The sequence below is a fragment of the Amblyomma americanum genome, chromosome 6, assembly GCF_052857255.1.
Source record: "Amblyomma americanum isolate KBUSLIRL-KWMA chromosome 6, ASM5285725v1, whole genome shotgun sequence".
In the NCBI taxonomy this organism is placed as follows: domain Eukaryota; kingdom Metazoa; phylum Arthropoda; class Arachnida; order Ixodida; family Ixodidae; genus Amblyomma; species Amblyomma americanum.
Genome location: NC_135502.1, coordinates 100828716 through 100850689, shown reverse-complemented (window position 1 = coordinate 100850689; position 21974 = coordinate 100828716). Strand labels below are relative to the sequence as shown.

General features: G+C 45.9%; 1 protein-coding gene across 1 annotated transcript; it reads right to left on the bottom strand.

Moving 5' to 3' along the window:
* Window positions 1-567: 567 nt before the first annotated feature.
* On the bottom strand, window positions 568-18194 carry LOC144093939 (alpha-tocopherol transfer protein-like). Its single transcript, XM_077627700.1, has 5 exons — window positions 17961-18194; window positions 9471-9710; window positions 8136-8329; window positions 7096-7206; window positions 568-1066 (listed from the first exon to the last, which is right to left on the bottom strand). The coding sequence occupies exons 1-5, from the start codon at window positions 18115-18117 to the stop codon at window positions 836-838; spliced, it is 933 nt and encodes a 310-aa protein (XP_077483826.1). The 5' UTR covers window positions 18118-18194; the 3' UTR covers window positions 568-835.
* Window positions 18195-21974: the final 3780 nt, after the last annotated feature.

The window sequence follows — 21974 nt, the reverse complement described above, 5'->3', positions numbered from 1 at the left end:
TTAAATGCACGCGTCAGTGATAGCCACGCCGCCTGTGCCAGTCGTCAGGGCCCCGGTCCATCATTGCACGGCTACCTGGATTAGACGGCCAGTTTGGTCGCGCGTCCAATCCAGACTGCCATGCACATTGCTCTGTGGTCCGCCTCGCGGCCGCTAAGAAGCGCTGCAGTTTTTCCTTCTGGCGCCCCACACAAAACGGCTAGAGTAGTGCAGACAACTAGAATGATCATATTCCCGTTCACTTTACCCAACAGTGTAGGCAATGCTATCATCGCTGGAAAGAAAATCATAATAATCAGAAGGCATCCGCACTTTCGAGGAACACCATTTCTTGCACGCAAAGTAGTGTTCGTAAACGGACAAAATGAAAATTTGCAAATAAAAACGAATACATACATCAGTATACGGCACAAAGGAACCTCATGGTGATGATGTGACGACAATGGCTGGACGAGGGTTCTAGCCCAATTTTCTACATGGGTAGTATTCGAAAGAAATAAAAAAATATTCTCCAGCCTTTATTAGAGAGAGAGGGAGAAAAAAATTGAGAAAAACTTTATTAGAGGCCTTTATAAATATAGAATGCACTGTGCGTCAGTGGGGTGTACCGCCGAGCAGTAATTCTAAGAATGAAGGGTACAACGAATCGAACGAAGTTACTCCTAAGCGAAGAGCGCCCCTTGAAAGACTTCAGAGCGCACTGCTTCATCCCTCGATATGCAGATGGGCACAAATGAAATCTAAGATTTCAATGCCAGGCTGCCTGCCTTGCAGCCTTTTGCTCGCGGGCATTGATGTGGAGGCGCAGCATGCCCACTGTCGCCTGTGGCGTTTGTTACAGCAAGGTCTCCTCCCGTTGCTCTTCAATGTCTGCAGGCAGGTTGTCTTGCCCGTTAATGGCGTAACCGAATCTGTTTTCAGCCGCGAATGTCTCCTCGTCTGCGTCGACTGGCCTCCAACAATCCTCGTGGTCTACCGCTGGTCCCTGGCCCCCGTATTCTTCGGGCAACGCCTTGGGCGAGATTTCTTCGTGAAGCTTTTCGAAGTTCTCTCCGTGCAGGCGTTTCTATGGTGGGAAAGCGGGAAGAGTGGGAATATTTGAATAATAGCCCATGCCACAACAAAAACAGCCATTGTTTTGCTCCTTCATTACACCATGAGACAGCCTGATGAAGATGCCGCCTCCAGGCACTGATACATTTAGAGTACATTTAGAAGTTATTTCGTGTGTCTCTTGAACGAGATAATCGTAGTATCAAGTACGACGTGGAGGACGAATCAAAGAAAAATCCATCGGATGTTTGATCTTTCGATTTCGGCAGCGCTGCGCTGACGCCAAATGCTGATGCCTGTCGGACGTTTAGTGTGGTACATCAGTAGGACGTCTGTTGCGTTTATGCCTCTCGATTCACGTTAGCTCAAAGACTATGCTTGAGTCAATCCTTTTGGCTCGGAGGATTTAGTCAGGTGCAGTAGCCAATCATGTTTTTTTGAGTGTGGGGTTTTAAGGGCGCAAGAAATAAGGGGGGGGGGGGGGGTGGCATCCATCCATCCATCCATCCATCCATCCATCCATCCATCCATCCATCCATCCATCCATCCATCCATCCATCCATCCATCCATCCATCCATCCATCCATCCATCCATCCATCCATCCATCCATCCATCCATCCATCCATCCATCCATCCATCCATCCATCCATCCATCCATCCATCCATTCATTTATCCATCCATCCGTTCATCCTTTCCATCCATCCATCCATCCATCCATCCATCCATCCATCCATCCATCCATCCATCCATCCATCCATCCATCCATCCATCCATCCATCCATCCGTCCGTCCGTCCGTCCGTCCGTCCGTCCGTCCGTCCGTCCATCCATCCATCCATCCGTCCGTCCGTCCGTCCGTCCGTCCGTCCGTCCGTCCGTCCTTCCATCCATCCATCCATCCATCCATCCATCCATCCATCCATCCATCCATCCATCCATCCATCCATCCATCCATCCATCCATCCATCCATCCATCCATCCATCCATCCATCCATCCATCCATCCATCCATCCATCCATTTTAGGCCACTGTCCGGCATGACAGGCGCAGCGAGGTGAACAGGTAAATAGAGGATGTTAGGAAATTGCCTGATTTAGTGGGATGGTGGGAAATGTTGATGCAATTCCGTGTTTTTAATAATAATGGGCAGGACTTTGGCTGGCGTGAGGGTTTAGGGGCGCAGAGTAGGCGTGCATCACCCGTGCGTTGTGGTTGCAGGGCAGTTTTTTCTTCAAACATAGAGCTTGTAGAAGTTATTGTTTTAAAACATAGATAGACCACGCGACACAACTCTAAGGTTCGACGTTGATTTTATATTTGACTTAGCTTACTACTATGAGAGTTTTCACTATTCATGAACACAGGGAAATCTGGAAACCACGTAATAATCATACTAATTTCTACCAGAGGCTCAGGTAATCATATGCAGCGTCGGTAGCATTGGAAGGTATTCCGCTGCAGGGGAGCCAGTCTTTTCTTATTCCGTAGCGGTTGTTAAAGAAGAAAGTGCGCTTCCCTTTTCGTTAATGTTTGGCAATCTTGTGGTCGCTACACCTGTCAGCTTGGTCATAGCCCCCATGTTAGCAGGGAATTCTGTGTTTAATGCGCCTTTTGGGCGAATGATCTACGCACTCGCCTAAAATAAATTGTACAGAGTTGCTCCGCAGGGCTTCCGAAGAAAATGCATAAAAAAGACCAAAACGGCGTTGCCACCGCCAAGTCTTCACGTGCGCTCAACATGTCAGTGACGGTGAGCGCATCACGAAGAGCTGAGGGGAGGGAATAGCTCTACACGCGCAGTCGTTGCTCAGCAAAAACAACTCCTAGTAAGCGGCACAGGCAGCGTGGAAGATGACGTGAGCGCTCCATCCACAGTGGCGCTCACGCGATAGCTGCGGCCTGCGTAGCTGTTGTTGTTGCTGCTGTTGGAATATCTGCTTCTAGTATTTTTGGACCTGCTGCGTAAAGAGATAGTGCATTAGCTGAAGGAAAGCTTTAATTCAACCATACTGCATTAACAAATGTTGGCCTGAGGAGCGCGCACTCTGCGCAGGAACCCACTGATGAGTGTCGCAGCATTACAGGGCGACATTTTGCTTGCATAGCTGTTTGAGGAACGCAACTGCATATTCCTTGCTTAACATGTAAGCGTCACTTCGCTGAGGTGAATAACTTGTTGACTAACGCGTTGACGAACGCGTTGACATTTTTAGCAACAGAAGGTTTACATTCGCTGTGTGATAACGCTACAATAAGCAGTTGTGACAGTATTGCTATGCTGGAAAACGCTTCATAGCCTCTGCAGTTTACGAAACAGACTCGATTGGTTTCGGTTAATCTATTTCTACCATGCTGTGCGGCCAATATTTGGTTTTCAATCCGCTTAGCATAATATATATATTGACGCCAGCGCTCGGGAAGTTTCGAAGTTCAGACCATACCTTTATGGCCGCTCTTTCAAAGTAGTGACCGATCATCACGCACTATGCTGGCTTACCAACCTCATGGATCCCTCCGGATGCCTCGCACGATGGAGCCTTCGCCTCCAAGAGTTCGATATCACCGTCATTTACAAATCCGGTCACACACACGCAGACGCCGACTGCTTATCTCGTGCTCTCGTGCAAGCAGCTGAGGACGATGCTGCTCATGACGATGAAGTCTTCTTGAATGCAATACATACCAACGATTTCGCCGAGCATCAACGCGCCGACTCCGACCTCCACGACATCATTCGTTATCTTGAAGGTACCAGCAGGAGAGTTCCTAAAGCCTTCAGACGAGCTTAGTCATCCCTCTGCATATGAAACGGTGTTCTCTTCAAGAATAATTTCGCCGCGAACAGTAGGCAATACTTGCTGGTCGTCCCTGTGAACCTACGCGGCGAAATTCTTCACGCCTGCCATGACGAACCAGCTTCCAGTCACCTTGGTGTTACTAGAACACAAGCTAGGATTCAAGACAAGTACTACTGGCCTCGCCTGGGCCCTGATGTTGCGCATTACATCCGCACTTTCGGGGATTGCCGGCGCCACAAAGTTCCGCCCGTGAAGCCAGCCGGATTCCTCAAGCCAATTGAGTGCCTTCGCAAGTGTTTCAGCAAGTCGGCATGGACTTGCTCGGGCCCTTTCCTACATCAGACTCCGGAAAAAGGTAGATAATAGTAGCCACTGATTATCTCACACGTTATGCGGAGACAGCATCTCTTCAAAGTAGCACCGCCGCCGAAGTAGCCCAGTTCTTTGTTACTCAAATCATCTTACGCCATGGTGCTCCACAAGTTTTAATTACGGACAGAGGGGCTGCCTTTACCACTGGGCTCCTGCACCATAGTCTAATTTTCACTCACACCAGTCACCGTCGAACGACTTTTTATCATCCCCAAGCTAACGGACTGACGGAACGTCTAAACAAGACGCTTGCGGACATGCTTTCAATGTACGTGGACGTGGAACATAAAACCTGGGACGACGTCCTACCCTACGTCACGTTCACATACAGTACAGCCGTGCAGGAAACAATCAGCATGACACCATTTGGCCTAGTTTATGGACGTCAGGTCAAGGCAACACTCAATGCCATGCTGCCTCATGTCGACGACCATCCAAATGACGACGTTGCGTCTTTCGTACAACGCGCCGAAGCTGCTCGCCAACTCGCACGGGTTCGAATTCAGGACCAACAGGGCCAGGACGCACAACGCTACAACCTACGAAGGCGGCATGTGGAATACCGCCCAGGTGACCTTGTCTGGGTTTGGTCTCCAATCCGACGACGCGGAGTGAAAAGCTCTTGCGCTGCTAATTCGGTCCTTACCGAATTGTGCGACGCCTTGGAGCCCTCAATTATGAACTCGTCCCTCATAAGACTCAACAATCTCGACGCCACCACCGGCCCGAGGTGGTCCACGTGGTTCGCCTGACCCCCTGCTTTCTTTTCAGCATCGGGTCGATGCTTTCGAAGGAGGGGGCTAATGACGCCAGCGCTCGGGAAGACGAACGCGCCGATCAAGAAGAGAACGAGGTGTGGAGGAAGCGCTCTCGTCCAGGGCTACGCTGCTACTGACTCTCGGTCGCTTAACGCCGTTGCTGACTCTACGACAACGCCAACGTGACAATATTACTACCATTCGCATCACATAAATGGCACATTTGATCTCCATAAACGACGTCGATGAGTGATTTCAGCCGTGCCTTCAGCGACGGTCGGCAGTCGCAATACTGGCATCGCATAGTATCGGCGCTTCCATCTCTCGCATCGCATTGAGCGGATATTTACTGCGATGGAAAAAGAGTATCTGGTTAGGTCACTATTAACAAAGCCATAAGAGTGCACCATTTGCAATGTTAAAAACCCTTGAATAGCTCTCCACAATAGCCGCATACAAGATCTCCGCGCATCTTATATTGAAGCGTTAAGGTTGGAGAAATGTTTACTGCTGGCTAGTATCAAATTGCAAACATGAAGCGTCAACGCTTTATTTGGACTGCTAACGCTTTTTGGCATCGCTCTCTTGAATTGCTGGCACAGTGCGGCGACATTCAGATGCCGGCCACACTGACGTCGGTGGGAATCCTGCCGATCTACTACGCCGGTGGCGCGTCCTCGCATCAGTGTAGCGTCCTCCGAGTGTGACTGCGTCTCCGAAAAAATATAGCGCATTGATTCGTTCCGTATTTCTGGAAAGCCATCACTGAGGATGCAACGCAATCCGACAGTTCCTCTAAACTGTCCGTTGGCGCACCAATTGCTAAGAACACTACTCGCTACAGTCCCGCGATTTGTACTTCCTTATTCTTTCGCCTTTCTTTTTCTGACTATTCTCATACCTTATTCGCAAAGAACGTTCATTTAGTCAGTTGCCCTGCGGCAGTCTACCACTGCACTTTCTGTCACTCTTTTTCTTCCCGCCACTTATACGGTAGCCCGTTTCGCGACGCGGTGTCAGTATCCTCTGCTTGGAGGCCGACCAGTTTGTTTCTAGCGGCTCCGGCATGGCGACTCCATATCATTGAGCAAAAAGCGGGTTGTTTTTGGGACGACAGTGCTACCATTTATGGGAATAATAATGAATGGTGATGCCATTAAAACTCTTTTATAACTTTCGCGTTTTTGAAGGCGTCTATGCCGGTATGAGGAGAAAAAAGTGTGTCGGAGAACCTTGATGCTCCTCTGTTGCTGGAAGATATTATCAACAATTAGCAGAAGTTGGCACAGCAAGGAAAATTCTATGCGACCTAAATGAGCGTTCTGTTTATATTCCGGCTCACACCCAAAGCATCTTTCATATATCTCAATGCTCGAATGAATTTCAAGATAGCTACCCTATAAAGTAATAAGCAACGCTTTACAAGTAACTAATTAGCTGTATTATATTAGATTTACAAAGAGGTTTGTAATTGATTGACTTCACCTTTAAATTACTAGTGTTTAACATAATTCAATTATTTTTAGCAATCAGTTACTAGTATATAATCGTGTTTTAAAGCACGCTGTAACGAGGAACAACTTCGGGAATCTTTACTTGGCAGGCAACACTGGTAATAGCTATATGTGTAGCGTGGATTTTTTCTGAGTGATAGAGCTGCCACCTTTGGGCAGCGTAGATGACTCGCGCGCTACCATGGCCAGGCATGCAAGCTCGAGAGGCTTGCATTTGCTTCATCACACGGCCGGCAAAAAGAGAAAAACGTCGTTCCTGCCAATCAACGCGCCGTTTGCATCTTGCGACGACGGCACAACGGAATGGGATGCCCAGTAAGCTTGCGCTTTTTGCACATCGCTGACGTGGGCGGAGAATTTAGTAACAAACGTCAAATTTCGCGTGCCAAACTTAAAATTGACGAGAGAAGCCTAATAATGCCTCAGTAGAATCGTTAGTGCGACCGTGTACAGAAATTTGGTCATTTCGAGAAAACACCGAATAGATTTGTGCAAAGTTTTCTGACATGCTGTATCCAGCACAGAATAGGACTTCATTCTCCACACGCCTTTCCGTGTCACGTTTAACATGTTTTGAATCGACACTCCAATTCGCTTACCCTTTCGACTAGCTTGGGTTTTACGAAAGGCTTCACCAAAGCAAAGAGCACGTCGTAAGCGTAAGACTGTCTCACGACGTGCGCAGCCTTCATCCGCATAGGCATGCAGTCCTGAAAAAAAAAAGAAAGCGGTGCCACTTGATGCTCATGCTTTCGCTATACAACAGCATACATTTTATCCGTCGACCGGCTGCTCACATGTTATCCCTTCCTTCAAACCTCCGTATGAACAGAACAAAAAAAAAATTGTGAATACAATCCACGCTTTGAAGGTGGTTGGACAGCGAAGCTGTAAAATGACACCCAATTGCCCACTGCGACGTCACTTGAAAATTCACACACGTGTCCCTACAAAAAGTGAAACCAGAGACAAGTGAAACGAGTACTGAGCTGTGCCTGTATGCTTGATTTCCAAGGAGATATGCTGTTTGCAGTCAATTTTTAGCCTAATATTTACCGGAACGCGTCGGATGGTGTTCCCGTTGTTCACACCATCCTTCCATAATCGATCATGTGGTTCTGACGCTTCTTTTGTGTTTTTTCTTAATGAAAACGAGTACTGAGCTGTTTGCTGCATGCCTCATTTCAAAAAAGATTTACCATTCATATATATTTTCTTGTTTAAAACTTGTTTTTTTTTATATTTTCAAAAGTTCTACATATTTCTGTATTTTTGTTTTTATCTTTTAGTTTTTTTATTTCATATTTTTATATATTTTTGTTTATTTGTTATATTTTTCGATAATATTTTTGTTTTTGTTTTCTTGATGCACATTTCGTTTCTTTCTGATTTTTATATTAGGACTGCTTTATGATCAGTGTGATATACGATTTCTATGCTGTTGGGAACAGTACTTTTTCACTCGGAGTAGCATTCAATTTTTCATGAATGCGCTGCACCTCTCAGCAGTGGGCTTCACCCCCCACCACCCCACCCCCCCTTTCCGGGGTCTCGATAAGACTAACCCTTTGTGCACTTATATTTTTCATCACTGTTTTGAATACTATTGTGGGCTACTGAGTGTGCTTCTCTTACCAACCTGGAAATATTGAATACCGCTCCTCATCAGGCCGAGGCTGGCGGAAAAAATTCTGTCGGCAGAGAATCCACCGTAATCAACAATGATCACCACCCCTAGAGTCTGTGTGGTAGGATCACGAGCCATGTGCTCCAAACAGATGAGAATGGCCCGATGTAATTCAAGGTACGGCACTTCTTCTGGCAGCCATGAACCTGATGAAAGTGCAGAGGTTAGTGCAAAAGGAAGGTTACAGTTTGTGGCTTTTTACGTATGATATAATCGGGCACAAGTCAAGAACGCAGCGGCAAATACCCTTCAAAGGAGGCCCTTCAGCTAGCGGTTTCAACCGACTGTCATGACGTCGCGGTTAATAGCATTTCGCAAATGTAGTTGCCATTCACCTGCCATTTCAGCTAGGGGATTAACAACGATATCCTAACAGAGTCGGTGATGTTGCTGGTGCGGCCTCTCTTGAGGACAGTTCTCCGGTACGTTCTTGTACTGTGTCCGAGTGTAGAGGTATTTTACACTTGAAAACATTTTAAGAGATGAAACGAATAGGATAACGAAGAGAGACGTGGTAATGCATAACAAAATATTGCTCTCGTCAAACAATGTACAGTCGTGAGTGTCTGGTGTAAATGCGCAAATGTTTGCCTTTAAAACGGTGAAAAATAAGGATCTGCAAATTAAGCAACGGTTACCAATACGCTGCATGAACTGTATATTTGCTATTATTCTTAAATTTTAATAATAGCGCCGCTATTTTCAAACTTTTCCTTCAACGGTCCTCAGCTCCTTCTGTTTCGTGGCCTGTTTGCGTACAGTAGCTAGGAAATCAGTGCTGAGGTATGCCATTTAATATAAATTATGGCAGGCGTTTTTTTTTTTCATTTTTTTCTTTCCCTGCTTCTGTTCTGGATTTTTTGTGCTTCTTGATCACAACTAGAAGGGCACATTTTTTTGTAAGTATTGTAGTGAAAAGCAGAAAACTGAGTGAGTTTGATGTCGTTCTCCTTAACAAAGTGTGAAAAAGGTAACGGGTAGGTATTAGCCTGTTCACCGAAAGGTGCTTCCTTGCTGTTTAGAACTGATTTTTCCGGATCTCCCTTGTCCTATATCTCTCTCTCGTGACCATTTCACACTTCTCCAAGAATTGACTTTTACCAACTTCTCCATTTGCAATCAACGTTTGCTGTGACGATGTAATAGTTTGCGTCATTGTGTTTTGTAACTATGGCTCGCTTGTTACTTACTCTCAGCCTTCATTGAGCGACATGCAACGACTGAACTGGTGTATTTTTTTCAAACGCTGAACGCCTGAAACCAATGCGCACTGCTTGCGCCACTTGCCCGCCTTCAGAAGAAAGACGGGGCGCCCATGAACATCCTTCGCGGGCATAACCATGACGAGCTTGCGAGCGGCCGGTGGCACTCGGCTCGGCAGGAACTCGTGGTAGATAGAGGGCGTGTCCGCTCGGTTCCTGTAGTACTTGCGGATATTCTGCAAAGCCAGGTCCACGTTGTACTTTCGGACCCGCAGAAAGCGCAGCAAGAAATCGTCGTCCTCGTTGGCGTTGAGGTCAGGTTCCGCTGTGGTTTGGTTTGAGGGAAGAAAGGCAATAACCAGCGTCAGAGCAGAGGCCTAGTAAAGTTCACTCTTTAAGAATGGCCAAATTTGATAGCGGCACCGCGTGTCGCCTTACAGTACAGAACATAACCGCAAGGCAAAGATGTCTCACGAATATTTTCTGCAGAGTGCCTGATGTCGTCGTGCTCTTTGCAACGTGAAGATGAGACTCGTGGTTCGCTTTGAAGGAACGAGCTTCAGTTCTGTGGGTGCGAGTGCACTGCGATTGTATCGCCGTATATACTCCGAATGAAAACATGATCTTCGCTCTGGGTGGCAACTCGCGATGGCACGCTGCCTTGAGGCCCTGTTAACGTATGCCATCGATTTTGAACTAGCATGCACATTGACCTGCTGATGGGCTTCAATAATAGACAAAAGAACTAGTTAAGTGAGTTGGCTTGTCATGAGCGTGGTGACAGTGCTACGGACGGGACACAGCATTGAATACGCAGCGCTGAGCTGTACCTATGGTATTTACAATTCGCTCCTTTCTGCATGTCGCTTTTCCACTCACCCTACGCTCGTTGTGAGCGATAAATTTGGACATCGCGCTAAAATAAAGGCACGCTACATTCGCAACAGCCAGCGTCACACATGGCAGAATTACCTTTCTAGAGTGATTAAATTTAATTACAAACTACTTTACCAGGAAACGCTAAATGTAAATAATTTGCATCATAATTTACAGATCCTAAATTAAAAGCAACAGAGCCACCGTCACACACTCATCACTTTTACTGAGCCCCCGTTGGAACTGGGTGCCAAATATTTCGTTCTCGCGCTGTCTGCACCCTTTAAAGCTTCCCAAGTTTGTTACTTATTGCCTGGAACTGACCGAAAGTCTACCTCGGCAGCCACAGGCTCTAATGATTACTCCAAGCGCACTTCCGGTGTCCCGCCTCCGCCTTGTGGCGACGATGAAACTTGAGAGCGAATGGGGCCCGCGTGTGCGCAAGAGGGGGAGGATATCCGAGCACCCACTCCCCTGTTCTCGTGCACTTCAAGAGTGCGCCCTGTACCAACTATTCGGCCCAAGGCCCAAGCTCATCAACCTGTCGTCTCGCGAAGGTCGCGCCTGTGCAGTGAATCCCAGCGATACCCGCACATCTCCGCAATGCGCTGTGCTTGGCCTCAGCAGGCGCACCACGCATGCCTCAGAGTGCCCCCGCGTTACGTCTAGTTTTTTTCTAAATGTGGCATCTGCAGACTCGAATGTCGTCCTAACACGCTGCTGCTCGGGTTCGGCGCCGTGTTGTCTAGGGATGGTTGCGGCATGCCACGTTCAGTCCCGTGGCCGCCCAGAAACGACTGGGCGATAAATTTCATGTCGAGACCCGTCAGTCCACACTTAAGCTGCCCTAGGCAGCGTAGGAAATAAGGTTAGACGCTGCCACCAGGGGATGCTTGAGTCACGTAATCTCCCCTCCCCCTCCTTCACCAACATAAAGCGGCAAGAAGTCGCCGGCAGTCTGGCGAACTGTCCTGCGCAATTCCGATTAGAGTTACCGTTCACTTTCACAACACCCCTCACGCGCGTGTCGTTGTATGAGCTTATGCATTGCTGCAAAGTACGCCGTTTTATTTCGTTAGACTCGGTGCCAAGTCGGCATGCTCGAGCTCTGGCAGTGCTTCTGAGCGTAAGTAGAACACATAGTATGGCGGAGCTGCTGCCGCATCGGTCAGTGTGTGCGAATGCAGTCTCGAGGTATTTAGCGCTGTTCACCACCGTTAGCACGTCTACATAGCTTTTCCCTCGTCGCACTTGGCAACAACGAGACAGACTTCGCCCACTCGTCTGTCGCCCTATAGTGTAAGCTTCAAAAGCCTGGCGAACCAGTCTTGCCGCGCTTTGTTCCTTCTTTCAAGGAGCGTGGCCAGGAAGAAGAGAATTTAAAAATGCCGACTCAGTCACCAGCAGTGGTGTATTTCGAACAAAAGAAATTTAGAGACTAATTAATTACTTTTTCTGCCAAATTGTTTCCACAAAGTAGCGAACGACATTACCGATTTACGGCACTAGGAAAGTAATTCATTAGTTAAGAAATTGTGAGCAAAAGTACTTCAGTTAACTGCAATGCAATTACTGCCATGTGTCGCCAGTGGTTTTGCGAAGTGAGAGGTGGACTGGGCCGGTGACTTGCTTTGCACGCGTCAGCGAGGCGATATCCTTCAGAAAGGACCAAGCTCTGAGTGTATATTCACTTTAAACGCGTTTTAGAGGAAGGCGTTGTTTAGCACTTCGCATAATAGCGAACGTGAAAGAGACAGCACTCCGACGTCCAGCCGTTGCAGTGGCTTTGAAATAGGATAAGCAACACAGTGACATCTACGCGAGAGAGCAAAGAGGAGGCGGCGAGAACAGGGTGAGTGCCACTGCCAAGCTGCGCACCTGGTGGGGAATGCGAGCAACACAGTGCCCCGCCATTCAAAGAATGCCCAGTGAATGTGCAGTTCCCTGAAGCACTAAATTTGGGGACCTTCTTGTTTCAATAAATTATATCATTTAGAGCCGAAACTTTATGAGCGCATGGGGGGAACTTTTCTCCTTGTACTTCTCTCTGCACCATCAGGCAATGAAATTTCAGCATGCATACGTCACAAGCATGACACTATGCTGCTTTTTTAGTGCGGCTTTGGTTTCCTGGTTATTCATGAGGCTGGTTGTCCATCTGTTAAAATCATCAAATAGGCCAGCACTTTTGATCCGTGACTTTGAAAGGAACATAGAAAGCCTGTACAGTGTAACGTACCCCGTGACTGTGTAAATTATAAATAACTATGAAATGTTGCCGAAAAAAAAAACCGTGCAAGAAGCAAAAGATCATTTCCTTTATTATGCGCTCGCAAAAATGTAAAAATCTTATCCGAAAAAAACTCTTGCGCCAGCAAAACCCAAAAGAAACCAAGCAGTTAAAAATTCGAAGTGAAATAAGTGGACTTCCGCCTCCGATAGATGCGTGCGAGTAGTGTTCAACAATTATTTTAGTAAAGTGGTTAGAGACAAAAGAACGGTCCTTGTGAACATCCAGCTTCCTGATCCATTTAATTCTTACCATTCTTGCCCTAACGCTACCACAACAAATGGAGTTGTCCGTGCGATTGATTGGCTTACACTTAATTGTCGTGCCGGTCATGATGGTACAACTGCTAAATTCTCAAGCTGACCTTTCCCGTGTTGCCTTTATTCTTCGTACTAGGATACGTCTACTTTAAAACGATCCCTAAATCTCTAGTACCTTCATATAGGATGGAAATTATTCGCTTATCATTTTTTCACTTTCTCTAATACAGCACCTCATTCTTCGCGTCCAGACATGTCATCATCATCAATCATTCTCTTTCCCCTAATCGTTAATAACATTTCTCGAATCAGACGCAGCATAAGAGCTTGCTTGAAATTGTCGCCTTTGATTTTTTGTGTTTTTTTCTGTTGGGAATTAGATATTGGGCTTTGTTGTACAGTAGCGACATGTCCAACATGCATTGTATTGCGACAATTTGCTATTGCATCTTGCCTTCTGTCATCTTGTTTTGCTTATGTTTTCTTTATAAGATATGAATCGTAGTATATTGCGTAACCATTTTTGTTTTTATGTGAATTTGTGTTATCCGATCAACACCCACCCCTCCCCTTCCTGCCCCAAGTAATTATCGTCCGAGTCCTTCGCGTACTCAAATAAATATGCAAGGCTGTACGGCGATAGGCGATTTTTCATGACCTACAGAGGGAGACCATTGCAGCATTAGGGAGGCCTCTTTGTTTGAGCAGTTTAGGTAGGACCGCATTTGTCAACAAATTTCGAGATAAACTGCCGATTTTCGGTCAATGTTGGCAATCTCGTGTGAGATAGTGTTTCGTTTTTCGAAAGCGTAAAGGAGTAAGTGGGACACAAGGAAAAACTTGCTTTTTGAAGTTTTAAAACTCCCGTTGTGAAAGCGAAGCGGTTGTGGTTGATGCGATCTGCGGAGAAAATTTAAAACCACCAATGACATCAACGATGAACACTCTAGTCCAAAAACAGTGAATGACAGAACTATATAAACTATATACGCAACTTCCTTTATTTAGCGTAGTAGGTAAGCAAGACGCAGTGATTCAGAAGCATTCAGCAACAGCGACACTGCTAAATCTGTTGGCTCGAGTCTAAAATTATCTCCTGACTTTGAGTGTTAGTGAACTCTCCGTACATGCTTCTAGCTAAGTTTTCCAGGAGTCACTGCTGCTTCGGGCTCTTAGCGTTCTATATGGTTGAAGACAGTTCTGCCAGGAATATGGCTGACACACGTTTGATATGCAACGAGAAACTTGCAGACGGTGATGTACTTATAACCTACTCAGAATGTGAATGCAACTACAATGCTGACGCAAGCTCAATGAAAAAATAATGAGGAAACGGAAGTAAATCTCGCAAGTGAAAGTGGAGCGATTCGTCGCATGCTCATAGACGTGCTAACCAGTTAATTAAAAGTAGACACTCTAGTGGACATAAGCATCACTGTCGATGGTATTGAGCACATTATGCAGCAAATGTCGGAGGAATATGACAATGTTCTTTCAAAAACGAAGCAACAAGATACAGATATATATTGCCTCGGAAAGGGAATGCATAGACTCGTGGTCGACACTAAAGAGCAGAAAGTCCAAAAATTAAAGAAAGAAGTTTGGTTTAGGGGAGTTTAACAACCTACAGTGACTCGGGCCATGAAGGACGCCGTCATGAAGGACTCCGGAAATTTCGACCGCCTGGGTTTCTTTGGCGTGCTATGACACCGCACAGTACGCGGGCCTCTAAAATTTCGTCTGCATCGAAGTTCGACCGCCGTGGCCGGGATCGGACCCTTGTCTTTCGGGTCAGCAGCCGACCGCCATAACCACCGAGCCGCGGCGGAGGTGTAAAGAAAGAGGTGAATTAACTGGAGCAGTAAAGCATGCGCCAGAATTTGGAGACACATGGGCTGCCTCATCAGGTCAATAAGGACCTGCTGGGAAAAACGCAACATCTTGCCTACTGATGTCGAGCTTCCGCGACTTCCTGAGAAAGGTATAGAGGCTCTTCATCGATTTCCTTCTCGATCTTCCAGGAACACTGACAACTAGGCTACACCTCTTCTGGTACATAGTACGATGATGAAGAGGAATTATTTTTATGGCGGAAGAGCATGTTTGTACAAAGAGTGCCATGGCACAAACGTGTTTTTGGCGATACAAGGGGTGGTCAGAGACCATTTTTCCAAGCATTTCATACCAGATAAGCTTAGCAGCAGTCCAGCGAAAAGCTTGTACTTACTGTATTGCCAACTGGTACCTGGCGGCAGTGGGGATCGAACCACGTACCTTCCGCATACGAGGCGGATGCTCAAACCATTAGACGAAATATTGCGGTAGTGTACGCGTCACGACTCGCGTAACTATAGAAGCATGGCTTCTAGAAAAAGGACAGTTAAAGCAACAGGAATATAAAATTTACACCAATGAGAACCTAAAGGCCCGTAGCAGGGACAACGTCAGGTAGTTAAGGATAGAGACGGGAGAAAAATAATATGAGTTTGTATGGCTGAAGAATGCACAAATAATTGTCTGTAGAGGCCAACGTGATCTATGGAGTTAAGTTAGTGCTAGCAGGTCCGGGCAGGTTGCTGAAGAAAACATTTTCTTTAGGACAACTTATCGATCAAAAAAAAAAAAAATTGCAGGCAAGCCACATCGGCGTTCGCATTCTTTTAACCTTTGTTTCGTTTGACCTTGGCGCTGTAATTCCGGCGTGCATCGAGCGAACACCTGTGCGCGCACGTACACATCTATCCGGCGAGACCGCACAGCAATGCGAATTAGTCCTATCGAGTTGCTTGCGGTGAAAGCGCGACGTTTTTGCCATATAGGCTTCAGAGCAGCTGGCGGCTGTATGATTGCGAGCGTGAGGCAGTTGCGGCGCGTGACTACCTTGGAGCTAGGGCAATATTTTTTCAGTGTTTGCCTGATTTTGCGCACAGTCCGGTAACGGCGCGCTCTCTTCGTACCACGCCATTCAGAGCTACTGCGACAAAGGACAATCGCCAGTCCGTGCGATTACGCTTTGCGCGAAAATTGTTTTCAGCATTGAAGCTAATTGAAGCTTAAGAATTCGACAAAGCTGCTTAACTGCCGGAATTCAAGGTCAAGAATTCTTGTAAATCAAGTTTATTTGTGAGGCAACTGTGAAACATTCTAAGGTATTGTTGTGGAAATGTATTGAAGGCATTGGTGCATTCTTGTCATGCGTGTCGAAATCTTTTAAAGTTTGTGCACCGCTCGCATTGAGTAGTTAAGACTGCCGTAGAAAACCAATCGGGAACGCTTTTCCCGATATCCAAACAATTAATAGCAAAAGAATGCGAACCGACCTAATGCAGATATTGACTTTTATAGCGCGATCTTATAATATATGCAAAAATTTCGTTCCTAGGCAACTTCCCGACAAAACATTGTGCTGGTTCAGGACTTCGACTTACGAGTAGAGTCCCGGTTAGTTCTGTAATTGCACATATGCTTACGTATGCCCAGTTTAAAGGCACTGAGATGGTGCCAATTTTTTTATGTGTTTTTCACCAGTCCTCAAAGAATAACAGCAAAACATTTTGCATTTGCGCTTATATAGCTTATTACATTCTTATTTTTTTAACCTTCATTTTCATTGTGTCCCTGCCTTCGTGCGATCTGTCGACCGAAAATATACAACCGATTTCATGCAGTGTTAAAGACCCCCGATTAAGCAGTGCATTCATATTTCCGAAACGAGACGCACAGGTGGCAATGACATCACCGCCCCACTCCGCCTTCCTTAATTACTACTTTTATACACCTCCCTGAGAGCCACGTGGCTCGCAAAACTTGCGAGCCACGTGCCATCTGAAGCAATTTGAAGTTTGCCAGTGCAGACAATATGCTTCGACGTCATCAGGAAGATGCTATCATGGGCTAAATATTTGATGTTTTAATGGGCGCACTGATATGTTTAATTTTTCTACATGCTATGAAATTCGCTGTTCACTGTAATTTGCAGACTGTTTATCGAGCAGTGGCTTTGATGAAAGCTTTAGGAGGCTGCTGATTTGAAACGACGTGTTTTTTATGGGAGGGGGGAGGGTAGGGAATGAAATGGCGCAGTATCTGTCTCACATCGCGGCGTACACTTGAACCACACCGTAAGGGAGGGATAAAGGAGGCACAGAGAAAAGAAAAGAATAAAGAGGTGTCATAGTGGAGGCCTCCAGAATAATTTCGACCACGTGGGTATTTTTAAAGTGCACTGACGTCGCACAGCACACGTACGCTTTTGCGTTTCGCCTCGATCGAAACGCCGCTGCCGGGGTCGGTTTCAAATCCGGGTACTCCGGAGAAACGCAAAAAAATCTTTTTAGGGAGGTCAACCACGGTGGGCTTCAATGAGTCATAAAAAGGGGTGCGATACGCCCTTTTCGCGCTCCTCACCCTGCCTTTGTCGTCTTTGGGCGTGGAGCCAGCTTACTCATGACCACCTGACCTGCCCCTCGATCGCCTGGGTAGCCTATATTGCAGCATCGCAAGTACCATCTCCCTCCGAGCGTAATGCGAAAACGCTTCCGCTTCTTATGGGTCTGTTCTTGTATCCACAGATCCTACCCCGCTTACAGCCGCTGAAGAGCGCGAGCGAAAGCTTGATTGCCCTCTACAGTTAACAGTGACGGACGAAAACCGCTAACACAGCGAGCGTAAAGCGAGCGCGTTTGCGTTTACGAAAAGTAGTTGAAAGAAGCGCCCGTACGTTTCTTACTGATGAGTGAAATGATTCGAGCAGGGCGTCTCTACAGAAGTGAGCGCTGGAATGACCGCCGCAGTGGGAGCTGTCTGTTGCTGAAGCAGCTGCCCCTGCTTCGGCGGGCACAATATCTGCGACACGCGTTTTCAGGGCGAAAGTCCTTGCAGCCGCTTCGCAACAAGTGTTTCCACTTCTAGCTTCTAGTAAAGCTAGAAGTTCTAGCTATATACTTGTAGCTTTTCGCTGGTATAAGCTGTGTTAAGATTTGATTAACCGTGTGCATGTTTTCTTCTTTCCATTTTTTTTCTTTTTCTTTTTCGAATACCGTGACTCATGTTTTAGTACCTCGTGCTTTTGTGTTTTCTATATCTTGCTGCCTCACCCTCATGGAGGTCTGCAGTTAGTGAGCAAAAATAAACTCTTCCATAAGCTCACCTTGCAGTAGAAGCCTGAGTTTCTCTAGGGACTCTTGTCTCTTCGATGGTGTCTCTCCAAGCTCCTCTTCCGCTACCTTCTGCAGCTTCATGGGAAGCGCGCCTCTCGAAGTATCAAACACGTCGTCGACGTGTTTTTTGGTGTAAATTCCAGACATCGTGGAAATGGACTTACTCTCAGAGTCACTCTGTCAAGGGGCGATCGCGGAACCTGTTCTGGGGACGCGTTGTCCACGAATCGCTTGGCAGCATATGTAGCAATTATGATAGGTGAAAAACAGCGAGCAGGTGGCCAAGCACTCAGCTGTCGAAAGCCGTTGCTCGTCTCGTGTGATAGGCAAGGCTGCAAGGAAAACTGCAAATCTCAGTGATGTGTAGTATGCCCCTAAAAATGTACCGCCCAATCAGAGTGTGGACTGTAGCATAACTGCGACTTTTCCCCTTATTTACAGCCACGTTGAACTCATGCTCATTCAACGTGTAGGGATACTAAATGTGAGGTAACGTCACGCATTAATCGCTAGCGCTTAGATAATGCTTACAAAAACTGGCACCTGTGGCGTTGGTCATTTCGTGAACATGTATCCTTTCATTAATTATGGTACGCTCTTGTAAAACTGCTACAAAGCTAGAGCCTTTTAGCCACCAGCGAATGAAATCCATATTCATAACACAAGTGTAAAGCAAAAAAATTATATGACCGAAAATTTGTGTCCAACCTTTTCTTGAATGCATTTGCACATGTTAGAACAGAGTAAACTCCCCAAATGGCTCCGCAAGTCCTGAGAAGCTGCTTTCTCATTGGTGAATATTATGCAAATAATACTTGCAAACAGCAGTAACATTTTAATAATTTTACAGAAATCACCTCGTCAAGAACACGTAGTGATAAGTACACTGGGGACCATTTGATGCGGTTAGAATGAAATTCATCGCTAATAAAAGCTTCATTATTCATGATGTGGCATCTTGTTCTTTCGTCATGTAATGTTCCTTCATTAAAGTCAATATGAAGGGACTTTTATTTTCAAGTTTAGGACGAAATTTTCGCATGATTTGATTTCACGCTGAGTTGAGCGGTTGAAAGAAGTAATTCAGCTGAGAGAACAGCACGCTCGCACCATTGGGAGGTACTGGAAGATACCTCTATTTGTACCTTTCAATGCGAAAGCATTTCTTGTCTTATGAGTGGCGTGTGGGGGACCTGTAACCACCGCGTGTCGGCAGAGCGCGTAATCAAAGCGTGTCCGCACGAAAATCCATTTGAAAAGAAAAAAAAAGAGATTGGCCTGCATTGGGGTTCGAAGCCCGGCCCTCTGAGTGCAAGGGAGGCACGTAACACAAACACCACGAAGGGCCATAGAGGGGCACGAAGTGAACTGGTGGTGGTGCTTATGACTGTAAAGTTTGTTGGGGATGTGTAGTGATGTTAGCCAACGGTGTGACTTGCAAAAAAAAAAAGCTTGCTGACGTTCAAACACAAATGCTTTCGCATTTCTCTAACGGAGTGGACTGCCGTGCTCTACAATATTTAACTACGCCTTCTTTTATTACAATTTGTCCTGAGGTTGAATGGTTTGGAGAACCACTGGATAATCAAATTACAACAGGTTGTTTTAAGAAAACAAATTTTACTCTGCGTTAAATGTTTTCGCGAAAGTATGCAGGACCTCAGAAGTGGTCACCTGTTTCAAAGGCACATCATGCTAAAGAGATATGAGGATTAATTTAAGCTGCCCTCTTTCAAAAGATAGAAGCCAACTGAGGTTTTATGATCTAGATAATGCCAAAAATATTAAGTTTTTATGGAAAATGGCATTAAGGCTAAAAAGCACCATGATGCCAAAAAATGGTATACAGACTTCGCTATAACCGGTACGTTTTGGAACGAAACTGTTATGCGTCGACGTTTTTTTTTCAGGGCGTGGATTTCAGAGACAAGATTACATCGCCAATAACCGCATAACAGCGGCCACGGAGTCTTTTTCGGTGCTGAAGTCACGAAGTGGAGCCGAATTCCGAGAAAATATACTTATGAAATTTTCTGGGCAGAAAATGCGTCTTCTGTTGCCGGGAAAGCATCGACAAAATCAGAAAGAGCAGGAGAATTTATTTTCAGTGAGAACAGTAATTGCATCGAGCTATCCTAAGTGTTTTTTTTTTAAGTGAGAGTAGGTATGTTATTTAGAAGACGTTAAAAAGCACACCCATTAAATTTTTTTTTATAATGCCTCGGACCCAATGTTTTGGTTTTTATTGGGGACACTGCAAACTCCTAAAACAGTGTGTAAGGTAAGAAGTAATCACTAAAAATGAGCTTGTATACTTTGCACTAGTTGCAGGCCTGAACAGACTTCCCCTAAAATATGTGGCAGTACCATTTAAATAGCATGTTAGGTGTACTATACTGTCGTCTGCTTATAGAACTTCAATAAAGGGTGTTTGCTGTCATAATACATTACTTTTTGTTCGAAATCTCACACGTAATGATAATTAAGTGCCCCCTCTCGCTTTCTTTCTTTTTTTTGGGGGGGGGGGGGCATAAGCGCGTTACAAGCATATGCACCATAACACCCAGAAAACAACAGAACGCATATTATTTTTTTTTTACTGTTGTAAGCATGGTTACTAAGGCACACTGTAAGAATGCAGCGAATGAGTTTGTAATAAGTGTGGTATCGCTTCGGCGTATACTTTTAATGCCTGTTCTGAACCGTTGGTGCCCATTTCGTGGCGAACAGCTGGCCAACTCTCACAAAACGATGTTTTAGTGGTCTAGCACTGCTCTCCGCACTCACTAATTATACCGGGTGTGAACGAAGCCGCGCCGTGACCTTAAAGAGATAAGCTGGTGGCTACACGCACCTCACGCGATTTAATAGGCGGTGCAGTTGCACAGCTGTAGCAAATGAGAAAGCTCTACATCAAGGCTGCGGCCGTGGTGCATGCGTAAACGCCCATTCTGAAGATGGTGTGGAATTCTCCCTAAGGACTCCGGACGGAGCGGGCTTGTGTCGGTCGCGCTCCCTCAAGCAATTCCAGCACACCTACTTCGCATCTGAATAACTATATATGCCAATCAGGTGCCATTTTTTTATCGAGTGTACCTTAACATCGGACAGAGTGCCGATATTTCTTCCTTGCACAACAATCAATTTTAGCCGGATTGCGTGAAAACACTAGCAACTGCGACAAGTAAGCATGAGTAGTTGCAATTCGCAAATGTGTTCATTATTAAGCTTTGTATTTTGTTCTGTTTATTACGTATCTGAACCACATGAGAAGATCCCCACCGATAGCTCTGTTATGTGATTGTCAACCGGTCGACGAATGGAGCTACTTCGTGCCAAACAACTCTAAATTACTGGCCGACGGTAATGTCAGAATTAGCCACACGATTAAACTCTGTAAACGGGGTAAAATGCTGTAGTAAGATGCCGAACTACCAATATTGATCGTCTATAAAACAAGCAACGAAATGACCAACGATCGTTTCGACGGATGCCTTACACGGGAGCCCTGTGAGAGTGGTAACTAACGGCTGCATAGCTCCAAAGAAAATGTTTTACAGGATATTGCATTTAGTGCTGTAGTTTCGCGATTACGGTACTTCTCTGAAAACTTTTCAACAAATCCTTGAAAGCATCCATGCGTGTGTCGCGTACTGTTCTCTTTTCCTTGTTGCTTTGCGGCCTAACTTGCATTTGCGGACAGCTACGAAAGCCACATTATTCGAAAATGTCATGTGGGTGCAAAATAAGCATCCTGCGAATCTAAGCGCTCTGTTTTCATTGGAAGTCCTTCATTTATAAACCATTCAGTAGCCAAATCCGCGCGCAACATGCAAGAGGTGAAGAGCATCTATTGGCAGTTACCAGAACTAAATACCATAGAGGTAGCCTAATGTCACCTGTTGTCAGTGACACGATTATGGAGATGACGCTTAAGTGTTGAATGCACCAAGCGTAAGTAGGATTCATTGCACACTAGGTCTTCTCATCGGTCGACACTAGGT